This window comes from Ovis canadensis, chromosome 13 (genome assembly GCF_042477335.2).
Source record: "Ovis canadensis isolate MfBH-ARS-UI-01 breed Bighorn chromosome 13, ARS-UI_OviCan_v2, whole genome shotgun sequence".
NCBI lineage: Eukaryota > Metazoa > Chordata > Mammalia > Artiodactyla > Bovidae > Ovis > Ovis canadensis.
The window spans coordinates 93,109,041-93,123,064 of record NC_091257.1 but is presented as its reverse complement, the minus strand read 5'-3'; the positions used below and the strand labels follow the sequence as shown (position 1 = coordinate 93,123,064).

The following is a 14,024-nucleotide window of genomic DNA, read 5'->3' as shown; positions in this document are numbered from 1 at the left end:
AGCCTAGAATTCTGTAAAACCCATGTATCAACTGAGGAAGAATAAAAATAATCAGATATCCAGGGTTTCAAAATCACTTCCGTTTCCCCTTTTTAGGAAGCCACTGGAAGAATGTGCTTTACCCAGTGAAAACAAAGAAGTTGAAGTTAGGAAAACTGAGGTTCGACACCCTAGGGAGATGAACGGACTCCCCTGGCCACTGATGAAGGGAGATCCCAGAGTAGCCCGAGTGGGTCAGGAAGACCCGTCCATGTTGGAGTGGGTTGGGAGGCGCTGGACCTTCTTAGCAAGAGGAAGACCCGATGCCTGTGTCTTGAGGGGAAGTGAAGTGGCGAAGGGCAAGACATCCACTTGTCATCATTCCACATAAAACGAAGCAAACAGGAAAAGAAGACAATTAATCCAGGGGGCAGAAAACTTGGCAGGAAAGGAAATGTAATCATCCTTTCCACATTTCTCAGCAACAGAGAATGTTTATTGAGTCATCATAATAAAAATACTGAAGACTGTCCTAACCACAATTAGCATGTCTCACTGTAGGGATACTGGAGGATGGGAAGGGTATGTGTGTGGTGGAGGCAGGGGAGGAAGGGTACGAAATCTTCATCCTCCATAGTGAAAAGTTAACAGACCTAAAAACGAAGCATCGAGATCAACTGTATACCATAAAAAAGAACAAAACTGTGCCATTTGTAGAGATGTGGATAGACCTAGAGACTGTCGTACAAAGTGAAGTCAGGCAGAAGTATCGTACATTATGAACACATATGTGGAATCTAGAAAAGAATGGTTCTGATGATCTTATTTGCAAAGCAGAAATAGAGACACAGACATAGAGAATAAATAAATAAATAAATAAATATATATATATATCAAGGGGGGTGTGGGGTGAATTAGGAGATTTGGGATTGACATATATAGATACTACTGATACTCTGTATAAAATGGATAACTAATAAGAACCTACTTTATAGCACAGGGAACGCTACTCAGTGCTCTGTGGTGAACTAAATGGGAAGGAAATCCAAAAAAAAGAGGGGATAATGTAAATGGATACCTGGTTGACTTTGCTGCACAGCAGAAACTAATACAACATTGTAAAGCAAGTATACCGCAATAAAAAAAAAAGACACCCCCCAAAAAAGAAAAGACTGGCTGTATAGGCTGATAGAGATAAATACTAAGGTATGCATGTATGTACATGTTAGTTGCTCAGTTGTGTCCGACTTTTTGCAACCCCATGGACTGTAGCCCACCAGGCTCCCCTGTCCATGCGATCCTCCAGGCAAGAATACTAGAGTGAGTAGCCATTCTCTTCTCCGGGGAATCTTACAACCCAGGGATCGAACCTAAGTCTCTTGCATTGCAGGCAGATTCGTTACCATCTGAGCCACCAGGGAAGCCCAAAATACTAAGGTAGTTGATTAACAGAAGTGAGAGCATTTCCTTTCAGAAAGACATGGGAGGGAATGCTGGTTTCTCTTTTTCAGTTATGTTGCAGGGTTGTTTGACTATGAACTGACTGCATATCAAACTATAATAACAATGAGAACAGAAACACTGGTGAAATAGTATCATCTGATTAACATTTCTATTGATGTATTCAAATTTCAGCGGAAGGGCTAAGTCAGCATCCTGCCTCACCAAAAGATAATGACTTAGAAAAATCCTTGTTTGGTGGGCATCTGAGAATTACAGAGATGAAGACTTGTACCAATCGGAGCTGCCTTTTCTTTTCTTCCCTCTCTAGATTATCCTCTTGACTTGAACCACAGCGAATCCTTCCTACAGACCACGACTTTTCTTCCTGAAGACTTCACCTACTTTGCAAACCATACCTGTCCCGAAAGGCTCCCTTCCATGAGTGAGTAGAGTGCTTGCTTATCTTCCTCTGCTTTTAAAACCGATGTCCTTCTATTTGATTAAAATAGAAGGGAGAGTGTTCTTGATCTCTCGATACGTCTACTTACAGAGAGATTGTAAACTCCTCCTGGCCCTTGGAAATAGGAACTATGAAGGTTGCACGTGGCCTGGCTCCTCGGCAGCCCTTCTGCAGGGTCGCCTCTGCTCTGGCGCCATCTCCCACCACATTTTTCACTCTTTGCTCTACATGTTCCACTTCCTTTGTAACTTGAGGTCTGTTAAGATACCCTTGAGAAAGTGTAGGCAACCAGCTTTGTCTTTTACTGTAAATCTCACACTGATTGTATAACTCATTTAATATGAGAGAAGTTATTTTCTTAACAAAGTGCTGGTTAAGAAAAATTCTTGCATCTTTTCTTTCTCTTCCTTTTTCCGCTTCCCCTTCCCTTCCCCTTCCCTTCTTAGAATCTCATGCGTAATCTAGAGCAATGACAGTGTACTCTTACACCTTTCCTGTGCTTTGGGGCTTCTTGGACTGTCTTCTTCCTGACTTGAGTTCGAGATGATGCATGTTCTGAGTTTGGCCATGACCAGTCAGGGTCACTGATCAGTGAATCGGGACAGCGTGTCCGCACTCGGCTCAGGAGCACACAGAGATGCTACCAAGCTCAGCTGCTTTTCTCCTTCCTCTTTGAGAAGTTCAGCTGCTTTTGTACTCGGTCTTCATTTCTTTCTACATCTTTGGTGGAAGCAGAACTCCCAAGTCTTTATTTCTTGGTTTGCCGCTTTACCCAGAAATAGGGATGAACTGAAACCCAGTGGGTTGGGAAGCAGACGTAGGGACCCCCATCCTTGTTAAAAAACACAACCCACTGAAAAAGCACTGATCCACGCCAGAGATTACAACCCTGAACGTAGGAATTTCGTGGCCTCTTACTATTTTTTTCCCCATCTCTGTTCAGAGGGCCCAATAGACATAAACATGAGTGAGATTGGAATGGACGCCATCCATGAACTCTTCTCTAAAGACCCAACCATCAAGCTGGGCGGTCACTGGAAGCCGTCAGATTGTGTGCCTCGATGGAAGGTAGGGTGGGGTCAGACCCCAGGTGCTGGGAAGCCTACCTGGACTTGCTGTCATGTCGGATCACCCTGGATTCCCCTCTGACACTTTGTAATTTGCATCCTACTTACCGCTTACTGCAAAGGATTTGCATCTGATGGGAACATAATGGAGGAGTGGGTTTCCCTGAGGACTCTGCTGTAGCCGCAGACATACGCATTGTTCTGGTCACCGAACCAGGACCCTTTTTCTTCCTTCCAGGAATATTGGCTAAGTAGTGGGGGAAGGGGGGTGGTGGGTCTCTCCTGATAGATTTGCAGAAGCCATCTTCACAAATTCAGTGCTTTGTGCTTTATTTGGCATTATTGCCAAGAATCTGGTGGAGTAAAAAGCAGAACTATCTAGCCTGTGAGAATTGTTTAGTTTTTTTTCTGCATGACTGTAATCAGGAGACATCAGTAGTGTGGCTCAAGCTTGACAGTGACTTAAGTCAATTCTTTCAACAAGTATTTAGTAAAGTGCTTATTCCCTGCCAGCCCTGTGAGATGCTATAGTACAGCAGCGATCAAGCAGATCTGGAACAAAGCAGTGTTTCCACTCCATCACTGGGATATAAAATCAACTTAATGACCAGCATTAAATATATATATATAGATGTTTTTTCATGTCAGTTAAAATTATTCATTTAGTATATGTTGATAATATGGGGCTTCCCAGGTGGCTCAGATGGTAAAGAATCCACTTGCAATGTGGGACAACCCCTGGGTCGGGAAGATCCCCTGGAGAAGGGAATGGCTACCCACTCCAGTATTCTTGCCTGGAGAATATACAAGACACAGAACAAGGCTTTGCTCTCATATAAAGGAGTGTTAAGACATCTCACCAACCCTCCTAATCTCTTAGTCTAGTGTGGTTGGGACAAGCACACCCACATTGTTCTAAAACAAGCTGCGCTAGAATAAAGAAACAGGAGATACTACTGACATAAAGGGTGACTGCAGAGAAGTGGAGGGTAAGGCAACTCCCTGGAGGCCCCCAAGCGAGCCGGGCTCCAGTGCTGTGGGAGCAGTTGAGGGGACTCGCTGACCGGGTGGCCTCTGTCGCTATGACCCGCTGCAGGTGGCCATCCTTGTCCCCTTCCGGAACCGCCATGAGCACCTCCCGGTCCTGCTCCGACACCTCATTCCCATGCTCCAGCGCCAGCGCCTGCAGTTTGCGTTTTATGTGGTGGAGCAAGTGAGTGGCCCTTTCTTCTCTCTTCTTTCTCTTCCAAGACTACAATTGAGAGAGTGTCAAGCTGATCCGTCCTTGGGGTTAAGAGCCCATAAGATCGAAAACTCAACGATTGAGTGGCTCTGTGTGGGGCAGGGAGCAGAGGGTGTCCTGTGCTCCTCCGTGATGTTCAGTACTAGCAGGTTTGAGTGCTGCCTGGAGCTTCGTTTACCCTTGAACAAAGGCCTCTTGTGGGCTGGTTTTGCTGGAACTGCTTTGGGTATTGTCTTTACATTTCAGACCCAGGAAGTTCCCGGGAGATAAGGGGCTGCAGGTGGAAATGGCTGTGTTGTTCTTCCTTCCGTGTAGTGGGTTGGGTACCCTTCTAAATGCCATTACACAGCTGACTCTCTGCTTTCAAACAGCCTTGGGAGAGAGAGGCTTAGGTTTATACTTAATACCCTTTTTTATTCCTGAGGAAGTTGAGGCCAGAGGTCAAGTGATGGTGAGTCAGTGATGAACCAGGCAGGACCCACCACCCTTCCGGCCCAGTGATCTCTCAGTAAGCTCTCTTTTAGGCAGGGCTGAGGCAGCAAAGATTCTTCTTCAAGAGTCCTTTAAAAATAAAGTTCTGCTTCTTTTAGGTTGGCACCCAACCCTTTAATCGAGCGATGCTTTTTAATGTGGGTTTTCAAGAAGCAATGAAGGACCTGGACTGGGACTGCCTCATTTTTCATGACGTGGATCACATACCAGAAAGTGATCGTAACTATTATGGATGTGGACAGATGCCAAGGCACTTTGCGACTAAACTGGATAAGTATATGTATCTGTGAGTATTATTTCCTTTTAATTAAAGAGGTTAAATTTAGAAGGATGATGAAAGGTGCAAGGATGACCAAATCAAATTAGCTCCAGTGTGAATCACAATCTACTGATGAATGGATAAACGAAATGTAGTATATCAATCCATATGATGGAATGCTATTTGGCAATAAGAAGAAATGAAGTACTGATCTATGTGACAGCCTGGATGAACCTAGAAAGTGTTATGCTCAGTGAAAGACAACTAGCTATGAAAGACCGAGTATTATATGATTCAGTTTGTATGAAATGTCCAGAATAGGCAAATCTGTAGAGACAGAAAGAAGAACTGTGGTTGTATAGGGTTGAGGAGAGTAGGGAAAAATGAGTGACTGACTGCTGATGATGGGTACAAGGCTCCTAGGGTGGGGGAGGGGCGGTGATGAAATTGATTAACACTGATTGTGGCCATGGTTGCAAATCTCCATGAATATATATTAAAAAAAGCCATTGAATTTTACACCTTAAATAAGTAAATTAGGGACTCCATGCCCCCAGTGTGGGGGACCAAGGTTTGATCCCTGGTCAGGAGACTAGATCCCACATACTTCAACAAAGATCAAAGACCCCACCTGCTACACTCAGACCAAACCAATCAATCAGTAAATATTTTCAAAAAATAATAAATGGGTAAGTTATATGGCATGTCAGTTCTGTCTCAATAAAGCTGTGATTTAAAAAAAACATCAGTTAGAAAAGAAATTTAATTAGCTACTTGGGTTGATGCATTTGGCCCGAGGAAACCATTTCAGGTGGTTCGGGGCAGTAGCACAGATTATTGTTTTACTTAAGACTTAGTTCTCCCATGAGATGGCCTGTTCTACGGGGGAAAAAGAGAACACCCTTTCATGCACGGATAATTGATGCCATACATCTCCTTTTAGGCTTCCTTATACTGAGTTCTTTGGCGGAGTGAGCGGCTTAACGGTGGAACAGTTTCAGAAGATCAATGGCTTTCCTAATGCGTTCTGGGGGTGGGGTGGAGAAGATGACGACCTGTGGAACAGGTATTGCCCTTCTGATGTCTTCTAGAAACACTCCCTTAGGCTCTCCAGACTAGCACTATCTAGTAGGAATATGACGCATTCAGTTCAGTTCAGTTGCTCAGTCATGTCCGACTCTTTGAGACCCCATGAATCTCAGCACGTCAGGCCTCCCTGTCCATCACCAATTCCCAGAGTTCACTCAAACTCAGTCCATCAAGTCGGTGATGCCATCCAGCAATCTCATCCTCTGTCGTCCCCTTCTCCTCCTGCCCCCAATCCCTCCCAGCATCAGAGTCTTTTCCAATGAGTCAACTCTTTTCATGAGGTGGCCAAAGTACTGGAGTTTCAGCTTTAGCATCATTCCTTCCAAAGAAATCCCAGGGCTGATGTCGTTTAGAATGGACTGGTTGGATCTCCTTGCAGTCCAAGGGACTCTCAAGAGTCTTCTCCAACACAACAGTTCAAAAGCATCAATTCTTCGACGCTTAGCTTTCTTCACAGTCCAACTCTCGCATCCATACATGAGCACTGGAAAAACTATAGCCTTGACTAGACGGACCTTTGTTGGCAAAGTAATGTCTCTGCTTTTGAATATGCTATCTAGGTTGGTCATAACTTTTCTTCCAAGGAGTGTCTTTTAATTTCATGGCTGCAGTCACCATCTGCAGTGATTTTGGAGCCCCAAAAAATAGTGTCTGACACTGTTTCCACTGTTCCCCCATCTATTTGCCATGAAGTGATGGGACCAGATGTCATGATCTTCGTTTTCTGAATGTTGAGCTTTAAGCCAACTTTATCACTCTCTCTTTCACTTTCATCAAGAGGCTTTTTAGTTCCTCTTCACTTTCTGCCACAAGGGTGGTGTCATCTCCATATCTGAGGTTTGTTGATATTTCTCCTGGCAATCTTGATTCCAGCTTGTGCTTCTTCCAGCCCAGTGTTTCTCATGATGTACTCTGCATAGAAGTTAAATAAGCAGGGTGACAATATACAGCCTTGATGTACTGCTTTTCCTATTTGGAACCAGTCTGTTGTTGTTCCATGTCCAGTTCTAACTGTTGCTTCCTGACCTGCATATAGGTTTCTCAAGAGGCAGGTCAGGTGGTCTGGTATTCCCATGTATTTAATTTTCAATGTTCTAGTAGCTCCATTTAGAAAGATTTAAAAAAGGAAAAAGGTGAAATTAAGTTTTTATATTAATAAAAATATTTTAACAATTATACTTACCGCAGTATATCCAAAACAATACCATTTTAACATGCAATCCTATAAAATTTATTTTAATATAAAATATTAATGAGATATTCTACATTCATTTTTTTCTTACTAAATCTTAGAAATCTGGTGTGTACTTTACATGCATAGCCCATTGCACTGAAACCTTCCCAAACCAGAGGTCAGATATGAGTTATATTTACACAGATTTATCCTTGCCATCAGGTAAGGCTCATATTTTAAGTCTGTAGGAACAATCTCATGTGTGAGTAGTGTCAAATAGTATTTTTGTACAGTAAGTGAATAATAGGGGCTTCCCTGGTGGCTCAGCAATAAAGAATCCACCTGCCAGTGCAGGAGATGCTGGTTCAGTCCATGGGTCGGGAAGATCCCCTGGAGAAGGAAAAGGCAACCCACTCCAGTGTTCTCGCCTGGGAAATCCCATAAACAGAGGAGCCTGACGGGCTACAGTCCATGGGGTCACAAAGAGCTGGACACAGCGGAGCCACTAAACAGCAGCCCAGCAACTATGCCATTTTTACATAAGGGATTTGGGTATCCTCAGATTTTAGTAACTGCAGGGAGGGTGCTGGAACCAGTCCCCCCACGTGGAGACTGAGGAACGACTATATATCACAATGAGAGTATAATTTGGATTCAGAGGAGGCTGGTAAAAATTCAGATAATATAGAAGTGTATAAACAAAAGGGGCTTCCCTGGTGGCTCAGTGGTGAAGAATCCACCTGCAATGCAGGAGTCGTAGGAAATGCAGGTTTGATCCCTGGGTCGAGGAGATCCCCTGGAGGAGGGCATGGCCACCCACTCCATGAACAGGAGCTTGGCAGCAGCTCCTGGACAATTCTTTCAGTCTGATGGGTAAAAATGGCATCTCATCCTTTTAATTTGGGTTTCTTAGGAACCTGGTGAGGATGAGCACCTTTTCTGTACTGGTTTGACTGGTTTCTGAATCTAGCTGGGCTCCCCTAGGACATCTGTTCTGCTGGCTCATCTTTTTCATAGTCCATAGGGTCGCCAAGAATTGGACACAACTGAAGTGACTTAGCATGCACGCACGCATATAAACAAAAGAGTGTAAGTCCTAATCCCCATTGTTATCCTGTTTCCTTCCCAGGAAGTAGCCATTTGAACAAGCAGTTTCTTTATGGTTCTTTCTATTCATACATAAACAACCTAGACACATCCCTTCTCCCCTTCCAATCATGTCAATACAGAGAGCCATTTCATTATTATTATAATTACGTGGTATTTCCTTGTGTAGACAGATAGCAATTTATTTTTAATCCTCTCCTATTGATGAACAGTGTTGTTTAATTTTGAGCGTCTTTTGTTCACATGAGCAAATATTTCTGTAGGTTAATTTCCTGGTTGCAGAACTGCAGAGTCAAGAAGTAAATGCACTTTTAAAATTTTGATAGTTATTGTCTGATTTTCCTCCAGAAAAGATTGCAGAAGTATTGTGACCAACAGTACATAAGCGTACAAATTTTCTTACCGCACCACCTGCTTTTGGATATAAACGACCATTGAAATTTGTGCCCCATTTCACCACAGCAGCTCCTGGACAATTCTTTCTCAGTCTGATGGGTAAAAATGGCATCTCATCCTTTTAATTTGGGTTTCTTAGGAACCTGGTGAGGATGAGCACCTTTTCTGTACTGGTTTGACTGGTTTCTGAATCTAGTTGAGCTCCCCTAGGACATCTGTTCTGCTGGCTCATCTTTTTCTTTCCCCAGCTCAGCAAGGAGTCCCTCAGGCCAGGAATGTGTGACTGGTTTTCCCCAGCACCCCCACACAATTCCAGGCACACAGTAGGCATTTCATACATATTTATCAAATGAGAGGGAGAACACATCTTCACCCTGTCAGCCCTCCATATCCGTGGGTTCTGAATTTGAGGATTCAACCAGCTATGGATTGGGGTTGGGGGTGGGGGTGCGGAATTCCAAAAAGTTCCAAAAATCAAAACTTGGATTTGCTCCCTGCAAGCAACTATTTACATAGCATTGAGGCAGAGATGATTTAAGGTCTGCCGGAGGATTTGTGGGGGTTTTATGCAGATACTATGCCATTTTGGGCTTCCCAGGTGGCTCAGAGGGTAAAGAATCCACCTGCCAATGCAGGAGACATAAGAGACACAGGTTCCATCCCTGGGTCAGGAAGATCCCCTGGAGAAGGAAATGGCAACCCACTCCAGTACTCTTGCCTGGGAAATTCTGTGGACAGAGGAGCCTGGTGGGTTACAGTCCATGGAGTCACAAACGAGTCAGACACGGCTTAGCAACTAAACAACAAACAAGCTGACCCAGAGGGGGCATGTGTACACCTGTCTGCAGGGGGACCCACATGGTTGTACCTGTCACTGAGACACCATGTCAAACCTAGGGAATTTTTAATTTCTCTTTTTTTTTTTTCAAAACTTTTCATATTGTAGACTTTTCTAAAACCATGAACTTATCCAGAGGGAAAGTGACTTGAATATATAGATGCAAAAGAAGCACTGTTGTTCAACTTGGCGTTCCTCAGCCTTGGGATAGGTTTGGTCTCACCTGTCAGACTTGATCATTTTACCCATCTTCTTTGTCTTGGACAGAGTCCAGAATGCAGGCTATTCTGTGAGTCGGCCAGAAGGTGACACAGGGAAGTACAAGTCCATTCCTCATCACCATCGAGGAGAGGTCCAGTTTCTTGGAAGGTTGGTGCAGTTTTTTTTATTCCTCATACAAAAGTCCTGTATTTCCAGGGTCCTCAAGCATTGCAGTCCCTGGGCTTGCTCCTCACCCCTTCCAAGGTCTTGTTCAGACAGCTGTTTAAGAGTTCCTGTTTATCACTCACTTTAAGTGTGAGGCAGGTGTTTGGGGGCAAAATGATACTATTGGTGAAAAATGTGATTATAAGATCTTTTCAGGAAATCACTCCTCCTCCTCCTTAAGCTTTGTAGTTGTCTGCGCTGTAGCCTTCAGGGAGTTGGAGAAAAACCCTTTCGGGTCAAAGTCTGTGTAAACTCACGCTCATGTGACAGAGTTTGGCACCCTCTCTGCGAGCTCGGTTCTGGAAGGGTGTCCCTGAGCCTCTGTGTGGCTGCAGCTGCTTTATCACCGTGTACCAACCTTCAGTGAAACAAACTCCAGGTCAGGCTGAGCAGAGGCGAGTGGATGGCGTGCCTCTCCAGGTCCTTGGGAGTGGCTCTTTCTGTCTTTCGTTAATTGTTGGGAGGACTGTCCTCACGACAGTCGATCCAACTGCATGAACTGTTTTCCTGGGGAGTAAGAGGGCACTGAATACAGATGGAACTTTCTCGTCCCCCCATTTAACATCTTACCTCCGCTTCCCCACTCAGGGATCTCGGGCGAGCCAGTTAGGATTGTGAACCTCGGTTTCCTCCTCTGCCGAAGGGCAGGCGCGTTAAATGAAGTCCAACGGCTCGCGTGAAATAGGAGGTGTTTCCAGTTCTGATAATGGCGCGCAGCCTGGAGGAGCCTAACGGCTGATGCCCCGCCCTGCGGGGCCGGGCAGGAGCGTGGTCTCCCCGGGTTGTGCTGCTCGGCCCCTCGCTCAGAGCCGCCCCCTGTGCCCCTGCTTCACAGGTACGCTCTGCTGAGGAAGTCCAAGGAGCGGCAAGCGGTGGACGGCCTCAACAACTTGAACTACTTCGCGAACGTCACGTACGACGCCTTGTATAAAAACATTACCGTCAACTTGACACCCGAGCTGGCTCAGGTGACTGAGTTCTGAGCGGAGGGGGGAACAGTCGTTGGCTTCCCCCACCGCCCCCAGGACAGCAGCCCAGGACGCGTCTCGCGGGGGGGGCGCTCCCCAGGGGAAGAGAACAGGAAACCCAGCGCCTCCTGAAGGATCACAGGGTTCAAGGAAAAAAAATGTGAACAGAGCACACGCACAAAAACGCCTTCCCCGTCCGGACCCGCCGGGGTAGAGGGAGGCGGCCGGGAACTGACCTGCCCTTTTCACAAGACCGACGTCTGTCCTGCTGCCCTCCTCCCCGGCCTCCCGCCCCGTCGTCGCCCCGTCTCCGCCACGGGCCTCTGCAACCGCAACCGGAACCGGAACCGCCCCGGAGCCTCTCCCCCCGCGAGAACGGCCTGGGCGGCAGCTTGGCCTCCAGAGCAGAGAGGCAGACCCGCCGCAGGGCAGCTGTGTTTTAGGAAGAGCAAAAGGAAACTCCACACAACCATCCTTCTACATCTCTGGTGTCCCCTCTCTTTCTCTTTTTTCTAAATTACCTGCTTTGGGTGGGGATTGAGGGTGGAAGGGGAGGGCTTGGGGAAGAGAAATAGACATGCAACAATCACTTCTTGAAGAAGTATAATTGTAAATAAGCCATGTAAAATGCTTTTTTTTTTTTTAATTTAATTTTCTAGCCGGCTCCAACTCAAACCAAGGGTTTATACATCAGATCCTGTATTGGTTTGGCAGACGCAGGAACTCGGCTAAAAGGGAACGACAGCATCTCCCCGGTTGCTGTCACTGTGGAAAGGAGTGGATATAGAGCGTGTCATGGCAGAACGAAACAGTCCAGTCATTATTGCCAGTGGCCAACTTCTGCCTCACCTCCCGTCCCCTTTTCCAAAAGCGTTGCTCTTGACTTTGGCTTTGGTTTTCTCTTACCTGTTGGGCAGTCCTTCCCGGTCCCAGCCTTGTGCTGAACAGGAAGCTGTGGATAGTGCTGTCCTGCCTGAAGCAAACCCTTCAGGTGGGCCCACTGCACACTGCTGGCTCTCTCGCCTTGGTGTCTCATCCTTTCCTCGGCATCAGGAGAGAGTGGGGTGTTGGTTTTTCCTTCTTTCTGATTCTCTCTCTTTCTTTCGCTTGCTCTTGTGGACCGTGGCCACAGTTTCTGAAATCTGTGCCTAAATTACCAACCAACTTCAATGATTCCACTGAATATTCCCCTTTTTGGTTGCTGGAATGGTGTTTTTTTTTTTTTTTTTTTCCGGTCAACATTATTAACTAGTATTGGGTTGACCAAAAAGCTCACTTGGGTCATTCTGTACCATAGTACGGGAAAACCCAAATGAACTTCTTGGCCAGCCCGATATATAGAATCATGAGCAACCGAATGATGTGGAACTTAGCCAGGGAGCAGGTGACACTTGTGTGCTTCGGGTCAACTGGGATCCAGGCTAGACCAAATCAAAGCTTTGGGATTAGATTAACAAAGCTGCTGGACAGACAGACATAGGAGCTCACGTGCTCCTTTCACATCCCTGTGTGCTTTTTTGAAGTCAGATTCTAAATTGCATTTGAATTTGTGCCTCTCTGTTTTCCCCTGAGCCAAATCCCTCTCCTAATAGTCCCCTTTGGCTCCTGCAGAATTCTGAGAAATACCAGGTTTCCCTCATCCTTTTCCATAAAACATATTTATGTATCCATACTAAAGAGTACTTTCTGAGGAGTACTTCATAGTTTTTTTTTTTTTCTTAATTGCCTTGTTTGCCTTCAGTTTCCTTAATTTTCATGGTTTACATGGATGTGTGTGTAGGGGCTATATTTGTGTATATACACATGGGTTGGGGTTTTTGCATGTGTGGGTTCCATGGACGTATGATCCCCACAAGCTGTGGGAGTGATTGGCCAGGCCTTGTTTTTTTTTAATGTGTGTTCTTGTTCTTTCGAAGAAGAGAATGCTATTTAGAAAAGAAATCGCATTGCAAAGCTCTTACCAGCTCATATGAGAGAGCAGATTCCTGCCCTTGAGCACGCTGGTAGGTTGTTATAATGTTTTAAAAGAGTTTTGAGCATTTCATGCTTTAAAAGACCTTCACAGGGAACACGACACACGAAGTTCTTTTGGTTTTCCTTTGACGTAAGGTGCATAAAGCAATAAAAATTTCTTTCCCCCTTCCTCCATGCGCCCCCAGGCCTCTGTGCTGGCCTGGCCTCTTCTTTCTCTGAGAGCTGTGAGCTGCTTTCAGTGTGACAAAATTACGATGTCCTTTGGAAGAATTTGCCAGGGCAGACTGGTCATTGGTCAGGGATGGCCCATGTTTGAAGCCTTTCATTAGCGTATTTGCCATAAGAACAAATGCTGGCAGAAAGCTAACAACACCTGATTTGACAAAGAAAATGCTGGCTTGAGGACGAAAGGAAAAGTCTTTCCAGGGCTGGAAGTTGGGTGACTTAAATCATCTTGCAATCATGTGTGAGTTTGTTTTATCTGTGTGAAGTCTCTTACTGTGCACTGTTAATCATTTATCCACTAAACTGAGTGGGGAAACATAAAAGCAAAAAAAAAAAAACCACAGCCAGCCCCGTGTGCTGTTGATAGCGTGAAATTATCATGTTAAACAACAAGAACCAAATGTGACCTTGTGCATATTTTGGCAGCTGAAATTCCTTAAGGCTATCTAATGGTTGACCCCTTAAATCAGCCTTGTCTTTTGATTGCAGTGTGCAAGGAAAAGTTTTCTTTCACGCTGACTTTTGGGGGGGAGGGAGTGTCCACAAAGCTATTCATTTTGACAATACAGGGCCTCCCCTAAGAGCTGCCCCACCACAAACACCTATAACCGAATGCCAGCCACGCGGACTGATGGTATCCACTCACCAATGACGATGACATTGAACTAGCTTATTTCCATCACTACGATTTTTTGAGCTTGCTCTTATGTTTTAAGAGGTGCCAGGGGTACATTTTTGCACTGAAATCTAAAGATGTTTTAAAAAACACTTTTCACAAAAATATAGTCCTTTGTCATTACATTATTTACTCATGTGTTTGTACATTTTTGTATGTTAATTTATGAATGATTTTTTCAGTAAAAAATACATATTCAAGAACCAAA

At 45.1% G+C, this 14,024-nt stretch overlaps 1 protein-coding gene and 1 long non-coding RNA gene across 3 annotated transcripts in view; one reads left to right on the top strand and one right to left on the bottom strand.

Annotated features, from left to right (window-relative positions):
* The window catches only part of LOC138417222 (uncharacterized), a 27,633-nt gene extending 16,355 nt beyond the window's left edge, over positions 1 to 11,278 (bottom strand). Inside the window, exon 1 of the long non-coding RNA XR_011248037.1 lies at positions 10,544 to 11,278. This is a non-coding gene — a long non-coding RNA (uncharacterized lncRNA). The remainder of the gene's footprint in view (positions 1 to 10,543) is intronic.
* B4GALT5 (beta-1,4-galactosyltransferase 5) overlaps positions 1 to 14,024 on the top strand; it is a 75,077-nt gene extending 61,053 nt beyond the window's left edge. For both annotated transcript variants that reach the window (XM_069547033.1, XM_069547032.1), the window contains exons 3-9: positions 1,751 to 1,864; positions 2,826 to 2,950; positions 4,046 to 4,162; positions 4,783 to 4,970; positions 5,887 to 6,009; positions 9,815 to 9,916; positions 10,809 to 14,024. In XM_069547033.1, coding sequence (XP_069403134.1) covers positions 1,751 to 1,864; positions 2,826 to 2,950; positions 4,046 to 4,162; positions 4,783 to 4,970; positions 5,887 to 6,009; positions 9,815 to 9,916; positions 10,809 to 10,956 — 917 coding nt within the window. In that variant the 3' untranslated portion in view covers positions 10,957 to 14,024. The remainder of the gene's footprint in view (positions 1 to 1,750; positions 1,865 to 2,825; positions 2,951 to 4,045; positions 4,163 to 4,782; positions 4,971 to 5,886; positions 6,010 to 9,814; positions 9,917 to 10,808) is intronic.